Source organism: Amia ocellicauda, chromosome 22, assembly GCF_036373705.1.
Source record: "Amia ocellicauda isolate fAmiCal2 chromosome 22, fAmiCal2.hap1, whole genome shotgun sequence".
Lineage (NCBI taxonomy): Eukaryota > Metazoa > Chordata > Actinopteri > Amiiformes > Amiidae > Amia > Amia ocellicauda.
Window position 1 is genome coordinate 5,549,871 of NC_089871.1, and position 17,121 is coordinate 5,566,991.

Here is a 17,121-nt window from a genome sequence, read left to right on the forward strand (position 1 = left end):
GCTTCTTGTATTGTTCCCCACAGTATTCCTTTTGCAAGCTGGCCATGATAACAGCATAATTGTCAGACATCCTGTAGCTAGGCCATAAACATGAACATATACAACATGTTTTACTGGACTGTATTACAGGCTGAGAGTTCTTACAACAAATGTAAGATTAGCTGCATTTAAAATTAGACCCCCAGTAATAACACTCTGGAGGAGGATGTATTGTAGTGCACCAGTTCCCAGTTTAACAGTATTATGCACTGTGATCTAGTTCTTCAAACTAAATAAGAGAACACAAACATAGATGGCAGCATATACATACATGCAAGTAATAAGTGAAATCATGCAATGAAACCAGAAATGTATACAGATCTAAAATATAATAGAAGACGGTGTGGATTAATTTTAAAAGCAATTACATAACATGAGTTGTAGAGCAACACAAAAAACATGGAGAAAATCCAGAGACCATGATACAGCATTGATGATCTCCATTAGTGTTGGTATCAAGTTCTTACATTTGTACTTGTGATGTTGTGTGCATCACTCACTCTGTTGTATTTGATCTAATACACACTCCACAAGCCTCTCTTTTGAAACTTGCATCGTTGGGATATTTCTTTCAGTCCCCAGATAGTAGGTCAGCGTCTCCCTGGTGACAAACCTCCTCTGTAGGAGCCAATCCACCGACTCCTTCCATACAGCCAAGCTTGGACATCAGCTTCTCTATATCTGGAGTCCTGAGCCGCTGAAGAATCTTCAGGCACTCCTCACTTTCATGGGGTTTCAATCTAGGCCTCCATTTTGCCGTGGCCTCCCAACTTTCTTAGATTTTCCGAGCAATCTCGTCCTTGGTTTGAGTAGAGGACACCGCCAGGCGCTTCTCCAGCCCGTACTGCAGAAGTGTGTTTTTGCTGAGTGCCGTGCGTTTCAGCAGCTCTGTGGAGTTCAGGCTGTGCTTCATAATGTTGGTGATCATGACAGATCTACTGAGCTTCTTGCTGCTCTGCCCTACTGCCTTCAACAGCTTCTCCAAGTCATTTCTCTCCAGTCTGTTGAGGAGCTCCCTCCACACGCTCTCCTGCGACGCCATGCTGCGGTTGCTTTTATGTGCTAAACACTCGTTTGTGGGAATGAATTAAATACTTCCCTGTGATCAGGTCAACTGGTGATCCTCCTAAACAGCAACAGCTGTCCAACAACCCCAAAAGAGCGCTTTTATACGTGAGCTGAAATGGAAAGAAAAAGAAGTGTAAACTTCTAGTAAAATAAGATGTATATAATGTCTTTAAACAATATGACTATTTGAATGTAAAATTAAATCCAGTATATGACAGGGTTGGGCAGAACAGAGATGATAAAACCTCTTTGTCTAGTGTTTCCTGTTTCAAAAAGGCTACATCACACACCAATGATATCGTTCATCAATAGGATGCAGTTCAATAAACAGACTTGTTTCAATTCAATAGAGATAAACTTGCAAATAAGGAAATTATCTTATTGTGCAATCCTGTGTCCATAAACAACAGATCTTTTCAATGACATATTTCAGCTCTATGAAAGAAAAAAAATGTAATATTGATACCAACACTGATAATACTTACTTTAGGTATAAAATAAAGGAATCGCTGAATGCGGGATTACCGTGCGTTTCCTTATTAGCGATCGGAGCAGAAATGAATGTGAAACTATTCCAGACAGACACACCCTCTATGAATAACAAACTTGTGCAAAGAATCCTGGGAGAAAGTGGATCAGATTTCAAAATGGAGAAGTTGTCGCTGTCCACGATGCCATCCGATCCACAGTAATGCTGAGATTGGAGCTATGCCTCTATTATTGTTCACCTTGTTAATATGCAAAAGTAAAATAAAAAGTGATGTGAATAGTCTCCTCTCATATTACATTATTGAATCTGGAATAGTGTATATCCAAATTTAAAAAATGTACTGGGGCAAAACTACAAATACATCTGCTGCGACAGAGTTGTTTTCATCACTATTTGCAAACCGGAAACATGTTTTAACTCGTTTGAAACTTTATTGCCAAACTAAAAGGAAAAAAAACATGTATAACATAAGACTGGAGGCAAACATAGCAAGTAACTAACAAACTAAAAAATTGTATTCCCTATTCGGTATAAAGACTGCTTGTATATATTCCATGACCATTAGCTGGGGACTGCAACAGACAAACAAAGTTTACAGTCGAGAGGAGGCCATTCAACCCATCATGTTTCCTTGTGTTAAATAGATATTCATACAACCAACCAGTCCAGCTAATGTCCAAGTATGTGGACACCAACATCTACAAATCATAGGATGAAGGTGGTTGGCCGATTAGTTTCAGAATAAGTGTCTATTCCTGACCCAGCCTCCTGTCCTCAGGCTTGCTCAGTGTGGACTCGGTGTAGAAGTGTGAAGGTCTCTTAGTCCCTGAAGGCACAGGACTCGGCGAGAGAGGGGCAGCCCTCGTACTCCTGCAGGCTGGGGTGGTCCAGGCGGCCGGTGTCGCCGGTCCTGACGCACACACAGCGAGAGCCGCCGAGGCCTGGCTTGAACATCCTCCTGGGGACGCCCACCCAGTCCCTGTGCACCCCTCCACTGTAGGAAGAAACCACAGCGGTCATCAGGAACCGCACGTACAGGGAGACCTCTGGCACCAAGCATCACATTCTGATCAGTCTTTAAAGAAGAACTTCCACGTGGTATAGAAAGGTTCAAATAGAAATGACTAGTGCTCCCTCTAGGGGTACAAATCTTGTATAGCAGTGCTGGAGGGCTGAAAACCCAACCCAGACTTAACTACAATCCATACAGTAATAGTAAATGTGTAGTACTGTGTGTTGTCAGTGCCGTACCTCCGTGTTGAGCACCACACTCTCCCCCCGCTGGCTGAACTCCACTCCGAGTTGCACGAGGGGAAAAGCTGGTTTTCCGCTTCGGCTTGGGCCTTGAGTTTCAGCCCTTCTGCCAGGGCAGCCTCGGCCTGACGCAGGGCACCGGTGGCCTCCCCCGTCTCGCTGTAGAACCTCCCAGTCAACCTGCCTTTGTAACACAATGTGCCAAGTTGTTTATTAAAAAGATACAACCTCAAGTATTGTCACTTCAAATGTGTGCTTTGCTTATATAAAGAGCAGTGTTTCCCAACCTTTTCAAGCCTAAAAAACCTACTAAACATAACATTCGTATGCAGTAGCCTATGTTTCATTCAGAAGATTGTTTCATTACTCTTTATTGATTTTGTATTTTATTTTTCTGATGGCACACCAATGTAATACACCACACTTGTTGGGAAACACCGATTATAGAGCAACACTATCTTCTCACTGAGTTTGGGTTTTGCACAAGCTGTCTCCCGGTGTCTGAAGACTGATAAAATATCTGCACGCTCTATATCACTTGTATATTTTCCCACAGGTCAATACAACCACCCCACCCCATGCCACCTACCCACTAGGACATAATCCTTCTGGTAGAAGGACAGCCAGTCAAACAGAGCCACCATCTGAAGCGGGGAAAGTCCCGACACGTCATCCACCAGCCCAGCATCTGTGAAATCCCCGGTCACGAAGGCCTGGGATGCATCTCTGCCTTGAAATGCATTGAAACAGACGACAATAAACCCTTTAAAATGAACCTGGATCATCTCCCAATGCGTCAACACTGCCTCCAACATCGCCGGTGTTTTTCAGTGACCATGTCTACACTTACCATTTCTGTCCAGTTTTGATTGTTTATGATACACTAAACTAGTGTCTCTACTATGGGTGCTGATTTCATTGCAATGGCTCTTTTCTTTATTGGAAGATGATCATTGTGGGGAACCATGAAGCAACCAAGTCAACAAAAAATCGTACAATACAGGTATTTTTATTTAAATCAAGGGTATTTTCCCCTCCGCACATGGGTGGTTCATTTACAATGTGTAAGAAAACAGCAATAATAATAATATATAAGTATTATTGAAAAATGTTAAAAAGCATAAAAGCATATACGTCAATCAATGACATGGTTCACCTGCAAAGAAGTGGTAAGACCCCCCTGGTCCATAGTGCTTCCGTCCTTTACTCACGTCAAACACCTGTCCCACAATGGACAGGTACAGGCCGCGGCTGCCCGGCTGCCCGTTGTACAGGCCCAGCTCCTCCTGCCTGAACACCCGGGTTGAGTCCTGGGAGCTCCAGGCTTTTAATATGAAGTCAATTCCTCGGGGGAGGTTTATTTCAATCAGGTTTCTGCTGTACGGAAAAATGAGGATGCCTACAGCCACGAATATCACTGCCAGCAAATACCTCATTGTGGACTAAGCTTGGTTACGCACGGAGGTGTTTTTATACTGTGCATGAAACGTGCTCTGCCATCGGGAAATGAACCCGTCCTGTCCATTATACTGACATGCACAACCAGTTTTCCGGGTTTTAAAGGGATTAGAGCGCATGTGTGGAACAATAAACATGGGGGAAACACTTGATCGCACACACACGATGTTAAGGCCAGATCGGATGAATACACACAATGCAAGCATTATCGTCAGCCTATACTTTGTCCTTGGAACATAATAAATACAGGTCTTTGATAACCTTTATATTTTTATAGCGGTTTGGATGTGCCATAATATGTTCCCATTCAAACCCGCTCCTCTACGGCGAGGAACCCTGTTTTGCTTCAGCTTGTTGATCGTCGGAACATTTTGACGTCGGACACCGGAATTCCCATTTCCTGGCTATTTCCGAAATAAACATTGATGACGTAATACACAGGGTATTTTGGTAAAGGTAGAATGGTGGCATATGCATTGAACAGGATTTCTTTATTATCTCCAGCTGCAAGCGATATAGACAAATATATGTTTATAAACAATTGTTAAATGAATTTGCAAATGTTACAGCCCTGAATTAATTATATAAAACCAAGAGCAACTATTTTCTTATTTTAATTACAATAACACTGTGTTTTAAGTCATATCATACATTTAACTTTACTTTAAACCATTTTAATGCGACAGTCTATCTGCACATCATTTCATAACTGGGGAAATGTAATGGACAACATTTTGAATTTTACAAATATTTTTTTATCCCTATATATCCCTAGCTTGTATTTGTTAACTGGAAGAACAATTGGATGTATAACTACAGTATTTGTTACAGATTGATCTATTCTTTCACATACTGCACACCTGTACAACAAAGTAAGACAATCCCCTTTTGATGTAAATGTAAATCCTGTATTTTCTTTTTCCTGAAATGAGAACATTTACATTGGGGTTAAAGCATATTTAACACGAAACGATACATTTAATAAAAATAACATGTGAACAGGGGACTATGATACAGGTCAAAAGTTTTCTGCCCACTAATCGTGACGTCAGCACGTACAGTACGCCTATGCGGTAGTGACACTCGCTAGATGAGAGCAACTGGAACAGCGTCCGCGGGTCTGACAATCTGAGGAAAACAACCCGTTTAGCTTCGCTCACCGGGCCGCTGGGAAAAGCAGGAAAGCCCGAGGCCGCTGTACAATATGGGGAATGCGGAGAGCGGCTGTGGGGCGGGGAGCGGCGACGAGGAAGACCTGGAAACCGGGAGTCCCGGCCTCGTCGGGGGCAGCCCGGCCTCTGGGGCCACGGGCGGCGGTGGCGGCGGCGGCGGCGGCTCCGGAGGCGGAAGGGGTACGAATAGCTCCCCGGGACCGGTACCTGGACCGGGGCCGGGCTGTGGGCTCCCCTCCCCCAGCGCCCTACTGGAGCAGGTGAAGCTCAGGGAGACGGCGGCCCGCATGAGCGACTCCTGGGTGGCCATCTCGGAGTCGGTGCTCGCCCGCAATGAGAGCGCCCTGGTGCGCTGGCTGGAGGAGCGGCTGAGTCGCGGCGAGGAGTCGGTGACCCTGGAGCAGTTCTGCGAGATGATGGAGAGCCGGGACGCGCCGAGGGACGACTGCGAGGAGGTGCGTGCAAACCGCCATGCATGCAAACACAACTGAACTTCCCCAGCAGCTGTCATGCGATCTGGAGATGCATAGCCACTGACATCAGCTGGAGAGCGGTTATCATGCTTGGTTTTTAATGCACATGCTACATACATGTGAGCTTCATACTATTTGTAATGGTTGGTATTATTGTCACTCATTCAGTATTCATCGCACATTGATACGTGCATGGCATTTAAGGTGATTCCCTTGCATCTCGCTTCCAGCAAAGTTGTGCATGTTATTTCTGGGGGGGGAATACCTGTATTGTTCATTTGTATACAAGGGTCAAGCCTGTTGTTTGTGTATTCTTTGCTTTACTTACAACCTGCGACCAACCAGTTTCACAGGTTATCTGTCAGTAGAAGCTAATCACTCTTCCATGGTCTCTGAGATGTTGTGCTATAATTATAGTTTTGACTGACATGTTTCCTTGTCTGGCATATCAAACTTGTTTAATTGAGGTGAGCATAGTGGTGACATTATTGCCCTTATCGGAACAGCAGCCATTAGCCCACATTCAAATGAGTCTCTGAGTCAAGTGTTCAGCCTGTTGTGCAATCAACACATTGTAAACTTGCCATAGAGCCCAATCAATTGTTCTTTTTGTTTGTGATAATGAGTATTCTAGGTAAGCGTGCTTTGCATTTACAGAATGGTTACAGAAAGCAGATGCACCTGTTATTGTTTGACACGTGCATTGTAATAAAACAGGCCAGACTGCCCTAGAAAACTCAAAGCAGCAACGTGCCATTGTTTTGGGCAAGTGTTTGAATGAGAAAGCCAGCAGAAGAATGAATGTATGCTTTCAGTGAGATAAATAATATATACACAGAAGAAGACTGATAAACTACATTAAAAGCCATGTTAGTGCAACTGACGCTTTTTAGTGCTTGAGTGGAGGAAGTCTTTTTCTGCTTATGATGCTTATTTGACAGTGAAATCAGAAATGCATGTATAAATAAGTACATCTTAACATAAAGAGTGGATGGTGGGTCCCTGGGATCTTGATTGAAATGGCTTAATAAGGTTTTTAGGTCAGTATGCTGCCCCTGGTTTTCAGTCATGACTTTTCTGGCACTCGTAGAACTTGTCTCTCCTTCCTCACCGATTCTGAAAGCTTTTCCGTCTCTCTTCTTGCAGGCTTTCGGGCAGTTTGACGCGGAGGGCGATGGCATCGTTGATTTGGAGAACATGCTCATGGCTCTGAAGAACTGCAATGGAGCCAACCTGCAAGGGGAGCTGAGCCATGTGATCCGGCAGCTGCAGGCCTGTTCGCTCACTCCAGGTACAGCGTCCCAAAACCCCCAACTTATTTCACAGTGGTTTCATTAGTCAGAACTTAAGGAATCATATCAGTGCATTATTATTATTATTATTATTATTATTATTATTTCTTGCCACTCTTCTAGGTTTTGTTGATATCTTCTCCAAGTCGAAGGATCGTCTGGGACTGCATGCCTCAAAGATCCTGAAGTTTCTGCACCGCAATCGAATCCCCAGCAGTGCGATTCCATTCCCCGTGCTGGAGGGTTACAATAGCATTTGCACCATGAGGTCCTCTGTCGTTCAGGAGTTCTTGGATTTCCTCCTTCAAAAAGAGAAGGGTATTTATTTATTTCCGTGTAGAACATGTAGAACTCTGCCAGGGCTTTCCTCAAATATGATGCATGTGACTTTAACAGATGTAGTGGTGTGTAAGAGACCAGACATGCTTTTAAGCCCTGGATAGGATTGTATTTCAGCATGTGTGAAAGAGTGAGAATACATGGAATTGCTCAACCAAAATGGAAAACCATGGCAGTCAGTGACACGTGATCTGAGGGCTCCCAGAGGAAGAAAACTCAATACAAAAATACAAACACGCATGTTTATATACATGCATATACACAACATTATTTTAAATCGACTCTCATGCTGCTCTTTACAGATTTAGACATCCAGTACAGGGCCGAACTCAACCGTGATCCCGAGGTGGACAAAGTGAAAATCGTCACCCAGTGTTACAACTTCATAGAGACTTCATCTAACGCTGCGGACATTTACAAGATGACTAACGGAGAGACGATGTCCTTCTGGCAGTCAGATGGCAGTGCCCGCTCACACTGGATAAGGTGAGATACCTACAGCTGGTAATGCACGATACCTAAAGCAGATACAGCTGCTTGGATACGACACGTTTTTTGTTTGTACTGAACAAACAAATATAATCATAAAAGTGTGAGATTGTCCCACATGGCACTGAGTCACAGTTTAATTACTATGAACAAGTTGTGTTTCATTGTGTTCATACATCTGCCTTGTGTTGCATTAGGTGGGGTGGTGGTAAACATGGCCAGTCAGTAGGCTGTTAAAGTTTAACACACTTGTTTTATAGGGTTGTGCAGACTGTGCAGATAAGAGAGGTTTAACCCTTGAATAGAGGTTTAACCCTTGAGTTAGTGAAGGCTTTAGAATCACTGCTTTTTCAAATACCACTTTCTACTGAGGTGAATCCTAATTAAGTACGTTAGCAAAGAAACTGCAGGTCAATCAGAATATCATGTGACCCAGGAGGGTTGTAATCATGTCAATCCTGATTGAGACTCAATGAATGTCTCGGACCATATCGGACAAGAAAAGCACGTTCAGTTTTTCAGCAGTGGTTCCAACTCCCCGGCCTTGTCTTCGCAGGTTACGGATGAAGCCCGATGTCGTTCTACGGCGCCTTGCGATCGCGGTGGCTTCCAACGACCACAGTTACATGCCCCAGCTGGTGTCGGTGGCCGTGGGGAAGAACCGCCGGTCCCTGCAGGAGATCAGGGATGTCCGCATTCCCAGCAACGTCACTGGATACGTCGCGCTCTTGGACAACGCCAACATCAGCTACCCCTGTCAGTATACACACCTGCTATCTCCCATGTTTCCTCAGCGGGATTTGGTTTTCTAATGAAACCATGAGGAAAAAGACAGGCAGAGTCATGAACTTTCTTTCCTCCCCTCCCCACAGATGTTCAGATCAATATAAAGCGCTGTCTCAGTGACGGCTGTGACACACGCATCCACGGTTTGAAGACCATGGGCTATCAGATCACCAAGAACAAGGAGGTGTCCGTTTCCGACGCCTCTGCTATCTGGTACCTGTCTCTGCTGACCTCTTTAGTGACCGCATCGATGGAGACCAACCCAGTATTGGCCCAGACTGTCCTGCAGAGTACACAGTAAGCTGCCACTTGCTCTCCAAACACTGATCGTAGCAGCATATATCTTCCAAGGTGTATTGCAAAGAACCCCCATAAAAAGAGACCTGTTTTTATTTTGTTTTTGATTAGTTCACTTCGCATTATGACCTAATTGGTGTGCTGACGTTACCCGTTTTCTTCCCACAGAAAAGCCTTACACCACATGCCTCCTCTGTCCTTAACCCCCGGTTCCACCGAGTTCCCCAAGTTCTTCTCTCCTAACATCCTGGAGGAAGTGGATGCGTTTCTCCTGAGAATTGCAGAGTAAATCAACTAACTAATTATCAAAAACCTAATCAAATGAACTACACTGTAAGGTTTTATACGAAGAAATTATAAAATGATCCCCTGAATTCTGCAGTGAAGAGAAATCAAACTCTTTTGGGGGAAATGGTTACGCATAGCGACTGACTTTATCTGAGGACCTCCAAGAAGATCAAATAAGCTCTGATTTTGTGTCTAATCACTTCTTGTGTTCCTGTCTGCCAGCTGCTGTGTGACCCCCGAGGCGGAGCTCACTCTGCTGGCGTTTGCCCTGGCCAGGGGCAGTGTTGCCAAGATTATCATGTCCCTGTCCAGTATCAGTGACCATCTGGACACGCAGTACAAGGCAGCTTCCCTCATCGCCTCCATGGCCGCAGTCCGACTCAAACTGCTGTATAAGAATGGTAATTCACTTCCCGTGTATGCCAGCAGCCTGATCTTTTTACAGGAATGGAATAGATGTAGCCTTAACAAGTATATCTTGTTTTTATTATTATTATGAAGACTTTTCATATCGTCAGCCCAGGCATATGATTCTTCATAGAGGAAAATCCAGTTTGCTTGGGAATACGATATCAGAATGATGTGATGCCTTCTAGCTTTGCAACTGGCAATTAGGGATCAATTTAACCTGAAAACAACCTGAAGATTAAGATTGTGAAACTGCAGGCGACCGTTTCCAATATTCCTCCGCTTTCTGCTCCCAGGGAAGCCCCTTCAGCTGCGCCTGCAGGCCTGTGACGTGAAGGGAAAGGAGGAGAAATCTGGGCCCGAGAACGTGCTGCTGGAGCCCTCCACGGGGGACGGTACGGGTCGCTGAAGGGGGCGCTGGGCCAGTACAAAACAGTCCTGTCATTTCAGAACAGGCGAGGGCAGGCAGTCACTCGTGCTGAGGGAAATTACTAGAAAGCATTGTTTCCTGGAGCAATGCCGAGCTACTCAAATGTCTCCCACAACATTCATGTTATTATGAAATGTATAATTTATGTAACCCCCTTGTTCATGTATTTTTAAATTCTACTACTTTCTGTTAGTCTGTCTTTGGAGACCTCTTCTGGAGGTTTCTAATACTGCGGTTAATTGCTTCACAAATACAGAAGCCCTAACTCATTATTAACGACCGTGATTCAGAAATAAGTTTTTCCAGTTGCTGATTAAAAAAGAAATACATAGTCTTGTGTCTTCTCTAGGTCTAACCTGGCTCTTGCTTTGGCAGGTTTCCTGACTGAAAATGGAAAGAAGAGAGCCAGTCTAATCCTGTCCACAGAAGGCCAGACAAGTTTCCAGGTCACTCAGATCGAGGTTAAAGTAAGTCAGTATCTAGATTCTGCGGCTATCATTGTGACATCTTTGTACCTGTAGTGAGATCTGAACTGTCATAACCCTACTGTGACACGCTGTACAATGTGTTTATTATAACAAAACCAGGAAAAAATTCTCCCTTTGTTTATCCCCATGCTGAGAGATGGTCTTTTTCCATCCATGCAGGTGCGTAAAGGCGCAATCGGTGCCAAATGTGGGCTGGTGTTTGCCTACAGTGAGGGTGATGCGCCGTTCGATGCAGAAAAGCATTTCAAGAGGTTTAAGAAATATGACACTTGGGATTTTAAGGATTACAGGGAGTTTGTGAAGAACGGGTAAGGAAAGCAATTTTGATGTTACAGTTACTTTTTGATCCACTATTTTTTGTTTACGAAGTATGTGCTCGGCTGATCAGAGTCCACTAACCCCCTGCCGTTCGTTACAGAGGCACGAAGCCGAGTTCACAGCTGGGGGAGGATGACCCGATAGGCTGGTTTGAGGTGGAGGATGACTGGAACGACGTGGAGGTCAAACTGCAGCAGTGTCGGGTCGCGAAGGTAAGACTGTGGACCAGGAGAGATCCAGACCAAGATCTGCAGAAGGAAAGCTGTGTGCTAGCTCAGGGTTTTCTCTCTCCTCCTCGTCTGCAGTACTTGATGGTGAAGTTCCTGTGCACCAGACAAGACACGGCCGAGCGCCTGGGAATCCAGCAGTTAAGTTTCAACGGCTACGTGCGGCCGGAGAGCGAGCGCCCGGACGCCGAAGACCTGTCCCTCCTGGGGGAGGACGCGGACTCGGGCGCCGTCAGTGGAGTGTCCCTGCTGCAGAAGACCCTCTTCTTTGTCCAGCAGCTCACACGGGACATGGTTTGTGTTTTATAATATTGTCCTCTCGTGGCTGTTCAAGTTATGAGAGACACCGGCAAAAAAGTGGCCGAGGTGTGAGGAAATTGAAATGAAGATGATTTAATGTTTTATTGACTTGCTTGTCATTTTAAACTCGCTCCTACGACCTGCATGACTTCCAGTGGAATGTATTCAAATCTCTTTCTGTGAGATTTCTTCTCAAAATGTCTAGATGCATTTGTTTCCATGCAAATTTCTAGTCCTCGTACTTATATATACAGTGTGTCTCTTTAGGTGCTTCAGGAATCGTCCATGTTTAAGCAAAAGCTTCTTCTGGACTTCAGTGGTCTTAACCTACATCTGTTCTGGACTTTTTATGATAAACTCAGGAACACGTAAGTAATTGGAGACTCTGCGCGTATTTAAAAGGCTTTACAGTCTAGAACGAAGCACTTTTTTTTTTTTTTACTGTACTTGATTTTATTTGTTAGTAACAGGGAAGAGGCAGTGAAGACCCGCATCCTGCTGCTGGAGCTGCTACAGAACTGCTTCCCGGTTCTGTCCACCTCCGCCGAGCCCAGGAGCTCCGATGAGGCCTGCTGCAGCCAGAGCACGGAGCCGCCGGGGCCAGGGGCGGTGAAGGAGCTCTACACACACCTCTGTGAGGGTAAGGACCCATATTGTGTGGGACAGCGGCTCTAGGTTCACATACCAGCACAGGGATGTCTGCTCTGTGATTTCCCTCGGTGCTGGAGTGTTCTTAATAAATTGTATATTAGTAAGTTACGTTGGCTTTCCAGAAGCCTCCATCCTAATGGGAGTTGTTTGAATGTGTGGCGCAGTGGTGGACGGTCCCGAAGGAGACGGCTCTGTTGAGAAATCTCTACGCAAGGAGGCAGTCAAGGCTCTTCTCAGTGGAGCGGCCATCTTCTTCCCGGACAAACAGAGCCGGAGGGACAAGCTCTTCGTTATGATGGTAGGATCACTTAGAGCTGTCAAGAATTTAGCTTTTTACGAATTATGCATTTTTTTTGGTCGTTTCTTATCGTTTGGGCAAAAACAAACTTTTTTTTCCCTTTCCAGAAAAATATCACTGCAGAAGATCAGCCAGAGTCTATAATGTTGACTTTCGAGTCCCTGTGTAACTACTTCAGGTCAGTGTAGTCCTCGGACTCTCAGCATCCATATCAGGATTGTATATGGAGCAGTATCAATGGCTATATCTCTTATTAAAGGGTTTGATTTTGTGTGCATTTTTATTTAGTTTTTATATTTAAAGTCAAATTGGAAAGTCACTTTATCACGACTTTAGATACCTATGATTGTTAACACGGCTGCACTGTCACCTCATTAATCTCTATAGAGCGGTTTACATGTTGCCCATGCTTTTCCTGGGCCTAGATTGTGCCACACATCAAAATCAATCAACAAGGGGCGACACAAATACAAATGGCAAACTAACCTGACTTGGCGGGGCGTCTTCTTTTCCCTGCAGTGATCAAGACCCCAGTGGTCTGCTGCTGCTTCCTCCAAAGGGGGCCCCCTCTGATTTCGACATCTCTCCCATTCTCACTGTCATGGACACCCTGCTGCTAGTGGCCACCCGTGAGGTAAGCACAGCGATCGCACGTGGGGTCTCGCTGGGACGGCTGTGTGTCCCTTGGCATAATGTTCCCCAGCGTGGCAAAGTGTTTTAGTGTATTTACCGGGAATGGGGGTGGCGTAAACTGTAACGGATCCCTGTGTGTCGTGTTTTGCCCCAGTGCGAGGTGATGATGCTGGACGCGGGCAGCGGGCCGAGCAGGAAGGTCTTGCTGTCTCTGTTCTGGGCCCTGCAGGGCAGCCTCCTGTCCTGGTGCTACCTGCAGCTGAAGGGAGGACCATCCACAGCGGCCGAACTCTCGCGGGACATCCTGCTCAGATGTAGGTGTCATCCCCACGCTTTGCTCATATGCCTCCACCCCAATATAATGCGAATTGGGATATAGCGTGAATTCGTATGTAGATCAAGCGTAGAAGGTGTCTTTGTTACTAACTGGTGGTGTCTGATTCTTTGGTCCAGATGTTGATCGGTTCCTGTCGGGCACACAGACCATTCTCTGCTCCCTCTTGGAGACGTACACTGGCGTCCAGATCATGGAGAAGCTCAGCAACTCTATTCTGGCCATGGCTACAAGACAGCTGGTACAAAAGGACCTGAAGCTGCTATTATTGTTGTATAATGTGACTAATCATCATCTCTCCTCATTGACACATTTGTTTTATTTTTTTCCCTGTTGAAAGATTGTCTTTCACCAGTTATTGAATCTGATGTGTATATCAGACGCCGGGTTATTTAAATTCAATATTTTTAAGTTTGGAAATTGTAAATATCTATGTTGACTTTAGTGTAATCTTATCAACCAGGATTGTATAAGATATCTCAGATCCCGACTGAGGCAATGAGGTGTGTTTAGTTGTAATGTAACATATTTTGCGAATCTAATGAGAAGATATAGTATAGTATAGTTTCTGCACCTGTTTACAAAATAGATATTTATTTGTATGATTTGTGTGATTCCAGGCCATTTTCCTGCTGGAGCTGTGCCCGTTGGACATTCCTCATTGTCTCTTGTTAAGAAGCTTTGCCTCCCTGATCGACTTGCTGAAGAACCTGTGTAAGGACACAGAGGACAGCTTCTCCAAGGTAGGAAATTTCCCACGTCCTGGAGATCACTGCCTTGTCACTATGAGCAGAGGCGGCCATTTTGTTTGAAGCTCTGAACCATGATAATGTATCTCCCAGTGTGGAGACTTGAGTGTTTGATGATGATATCTCCATGATACTGTGTGTTTTGCCCTGACTCTGCCCCTTCGTCTGGGTTTCTGCTTCCAGGTAGACCTGGAGAGTTGCCAGCAGCCCCAGCAGCCTGTGGTGCTGAAGACCTGGGACATGGAGTCTCCTCACAACTATGAGAACAGCCGTCATGAGATCACCGTGTTTGTGTGTCCGGGAGCCACGTCCTTCGAGGTGGAGTTCGACGAGAGATGCGAGACCGAGAAGAGGTGTGGAAGCGATGCAGACGAGTCTCGCAACCATATTTGCTAATAGGACTAGAATTCAACTCTTTATAGTTTCATACTGACTTTCATTTAGATGCTTTTTCTTGCCCATACTTTTATCCATTTATTTTCAATCATTCATATCGGAAATTTTTAATATTTAAATGCTTTTTTCTGATGACTCATTTATTTTACTTTTCACTCCTTTGAGTTTATCTCCTTCAATTTACTCTTGTTGAAATGCTTTCAGATATGACTACCTAGAGTTCACCGATGCCAGGGGTGGAAAGGTTCGCTACGATATGAAGGTTGGCACGGAGAAATGGCCGAAGGTAGGATCGCTCTCTCTCTCTCTCTCTTTTCTTTTCTTTTCTTTGTCCTCTCTTTTGCTGCGTAATTTTATAAATCTGTCTTTAAATATATATATTCAGATACCCAATCATGTAATTCATAGTCCAGTACAATAAAGTAACATAGATGTTAATAGAGATAGTATTAATAATCAATAGAGATGAATCTTGCTTTTCTTCATATAGATATTCAGACGCCTTCTAGATCAGATCTAAAGTAGCTGGGGTCTTTAATTAAAGGCGACACACTGAATCAGTTGGAGACCTGGCCTATTATGTTTTGTTCTCTCCATCCCACAGAAAGTGACGTTCAAGGCTGGCCCGCAGCTGCAGTTCCTGTTCCACTCTGACAGCAGCAACAACGAATGGGGCTACAAGTTCACCGTGACCGCCTACGGCCTCCCAGACATCACCGTTTCCTGGGTGTCGGACCTGCAGCTCCTCGTGTCCAGACTGATGGGCCGCCTGGCCTCCCAAACGCTGGCTCTGAAATCCCCCCATGGTGAGACGGCCGGAGGGGTAGGGGGAGGGCATCTGGGGAGCAGCTGTGATGTTTATTTTTCTCTCAGACACAGAAAGGACTCGACAGAGATTGAAACATTGATGATGATGATGATGTCTTATTATGGTTATTTGTCTGCCCCCCCCCCCCCCCCCTTTTAGAGATCAGAAGTGTCAAGGAGCTTCCCGCGGGAAAGATGATCCATGTCCTCAGCTCTCCACTGTGGAAGCCAGTCTTCAGGCATGGGCTGTGTGACCCAGATCAGTCTCCGGCACGGGGGACAAACAACAGCATCTGTCAGTCCAGCACGGATGAAAAGAAGGTAGCGACCGGTTTGCCAGTTTTTTTTTCTGTACTCGATCCGATAAAAATGTATTATGGATACTTATACACAAAGAATCCCGTATAAACTGTGATGAGGGATAATAATTTTGGTATTCTCATTATATCATTCTTTCTTTGTTTATAGGCCAAAGTTGATCTGAAAGATGATTTCATAAGTGTCCTCGTTGAATATGCCAACTGGGATCCCTCGCAAGAGTCTTCCAACAGCCGCACCGGTCTCCTGAGGGCGCTCATGCTGGCCTGTAAGAGGCAGTCATCCCGAAACGAGATTGCTGGGGGGTCAAAGGTCGACCAGGCTGTGAACGCCATCTGGGCCGCTATGGTTTACCACACACCTCTACTACACAACACAATGCGCAGCTATGGTAAATCTATATAGTCCGTTTCCTGCCCATTGAACTACTTGTTGTACTTTGTTGGACAGTGTTTGATAAGGGACTTTTTTCCCCCCCATTGCTTTGACAGTATCCCAGGGGGGGCATGCAGTCCTGGGGGAGGAGTTTGTCCAGGCCTACGCACTGGCTGAAGGCATACGAACCTGGATGGTGAGTTTAAGATACAAGCATTATACACTCACCTAAAGGATTATTAGGAACACCTGTTCAGTTTCTCATTAATGCAATTATCTAACCAACCAATCACATGGCAGTTGCTTCAATGCATTTAGGGGTGTGGTCCTGGTCAAGACAATCTCCTGAACTCCAAACTGAATGTCTGAATGGGAAAGAAAGGTGATTTAAGCCAATTTGAGCGTGGCATGGTTGTTGGTGCCAGACGGGCCGGTCTGAGTATTTCACAATCTGCTCAGTTACTGGGATTTTCACGCACAACCATTTCTAGGGTTTACAAAGAATGGTGTGAAAAGGGAAAAACATCCAGTATGCGGCAGTCCTGTGGGCGAAAATGCCTTGTTGATGCTAGAGGTCAGAGGAGAATGGGCCGACTGATTCAAGCTGATAGAAGAGCAACTTTGACTGAAATAACCACTCGTTACAACCGAGGTATGCAGCAAAGCATTTGTGAAGCCACAACACGTACAACCTTGAGGCGGATGGGCTACAACAGCAGAAGACCCAACCGGGTACCACTCATCTCCACTACAAATAGGAAAAAGAGGCTACAATTTGCACAAGCTCACCAAAATTGGACAGTTGAAGACTGGAAAAATGTGGCCTGGTCTGATGAGTCTCGATTTCTGTTGAGACATTCAGATGGTAGAGTCAGAATTTGGCGTAAACAGAATGAGAACATGGATCCATCATGCCTTGTTACCACTGTGCAGGCTGGTGGTGG

The 17,121-nt window shown here is 45.1% G+C and overlaps 2 protein-coding genes across 4 annotated transcripts in view; one reads left to right on the forward strand and one right to left on the reverse strand.

The window, feature by feature from the left end:
• Positions 1-2,004: 2,004 nt before the first annotated feature.
• cyb5d2 (cytochrome b5 domain containing 2) lies at positions 2,005-4,670 on the reverse strand. Its single transcript, XM_066695216.1, has 4 exons — positions 4,008-4,670; positions 3,441-3,581; positions 2,849-3,035; positions 2,005-2,591 (listed from the first exon to the last, which is right to left on the reverse strand). The coding sequence occupies exons 1-4, from the start codon at positions 4,285-4,287 to the stop codon at positions 2,417-2,419; spliced, it is 783 nt and encodes a 260-aa protein (XP_066551313.1). The 5' UTR covers positions 4,288-4,670; the 3' UTR covers positions 2,005-2,416.
• A 729-nt stretch (positions 4,671-5,399) lies between these two features.
• The window catches only part of zzef1 (zinc finger, ZZ-type with EF hand domain 1), a 33,713-nt gene continuing 21,991 nt past the window's right edge, over positions 5,400-17,121 (forward strand). For all 3 annotated transcript variants that reach the window (XM_066695211.1, XM_066695212.1, XM_066695213.1), the window contains exons 1-27: positions 5,400-5,936; positions 7,101-7,245; positions 7,370-7,564; positions 7,888-8,071; positions 8,631-8,830; positions 8,947-9,157; positions 9,326-9,442; positions 9,668-9,846; positions 10,150-10,248; positions 10,659-10,750; positions 10,931-11,079; positions 11,190-11,301; positions 11,395-11,610; positions 11,884-11,984; positions 12,081-12,256; positions 12,432-12,565; positions 12,673-12,743; positions 13,085-13,199; positions 13,353-13,512; positions 13,652-13,773; positions 14,153-14,275; positions 14,465-14,634; positions 14,882-14,963; positions 15,282-15,483; positions 15,645-15,805; positions 15,953-16,193; positions 16,294-16,373. In XM_066695211.1, coding sequence (XP_066551308.1) covers positions 5,514-5,936; positions 7,101-7,245; positions 7,370-7,564; positions 7,888-8,071; positions 8,631-8,830; positions 8,947-9,157; positions 9,326-9,442; positions 9,668-9,846; positions 10,150-10,248; positions 10,659-10,750; positions 10,931-11,079; positions 11,190-11,301; positions 11,395-11,610; positions 11,884-11,984; positions 12,081-12,256; positions 12,432-12,565; positions 12,673-12,743; positions 13,085-13,199; positions 13,353-13,512; positions 13,652-13,773; positions 14,153-14,275; positions 14,465-14,634; positions 14,882-14,963; positions 15,282-15,483; positions 15,645-15,805; positions 15,953-16,193; positions 16,294-16,373 — 4,260 coding nt within the window. In that variant the 5' untranslated portion in view covers positions 5,400-5,513. The remainder of the gene's footprint in view (positions 5,937-7,100; positions 7,246-7,369; positions 7,565-7,887; positions 8,072-8,630; positions 8,831-8,946; positions 9,158-9,325; positions 9,443-9,667; positions 9,847-10,149; positions 10,249-10,658; positions 10,751-10,930; positions 11,080-11,189; positions 11,302-11,394; positions 11,611-11,883; positions 11,985-12,080; positions 12,257-12,431; positions 12,566-12,672; positions 12,744-13,084; positions 13,200-13,352; positions 13,513-13,651; positions 13,774-14,152; positions 14,276-14,464; positions 14,635-14,881; positions 14,964-15,281; positions 15,484-15,644; positions 15,806-15,952; positions 16,194-16,293; positions 16,374-17,121) is intronic.

What these genes read in the sequence shown, in the direction of transcription:
- cyb5d2 (XM_066695216.1), bottom strand. Translation starts at nt 4,287, where the DNA reads ATGAGGTATTTGCTGGCAGTGATATTCGTGGCTGTAGGCATCCTCATT. An exon ending in GAAGGATTATGTCCTAGTGG is followed by an intron (nt 3,036 to 3,440) that starts GTAGGTGGCATG and finishes TGTGTTACAAAG; the next exon opens with GCAGGTTGACTGGGAGGTTC. An exon ending in GTGTGGTGCTCAACACGGAG is followed by an intron (nt 2,592 to 2,848) that starts GTACGGCACTGA and finishes TTCTTCCTACAG; the next exon opens with TGGAGGGGTGCACAGGGACT.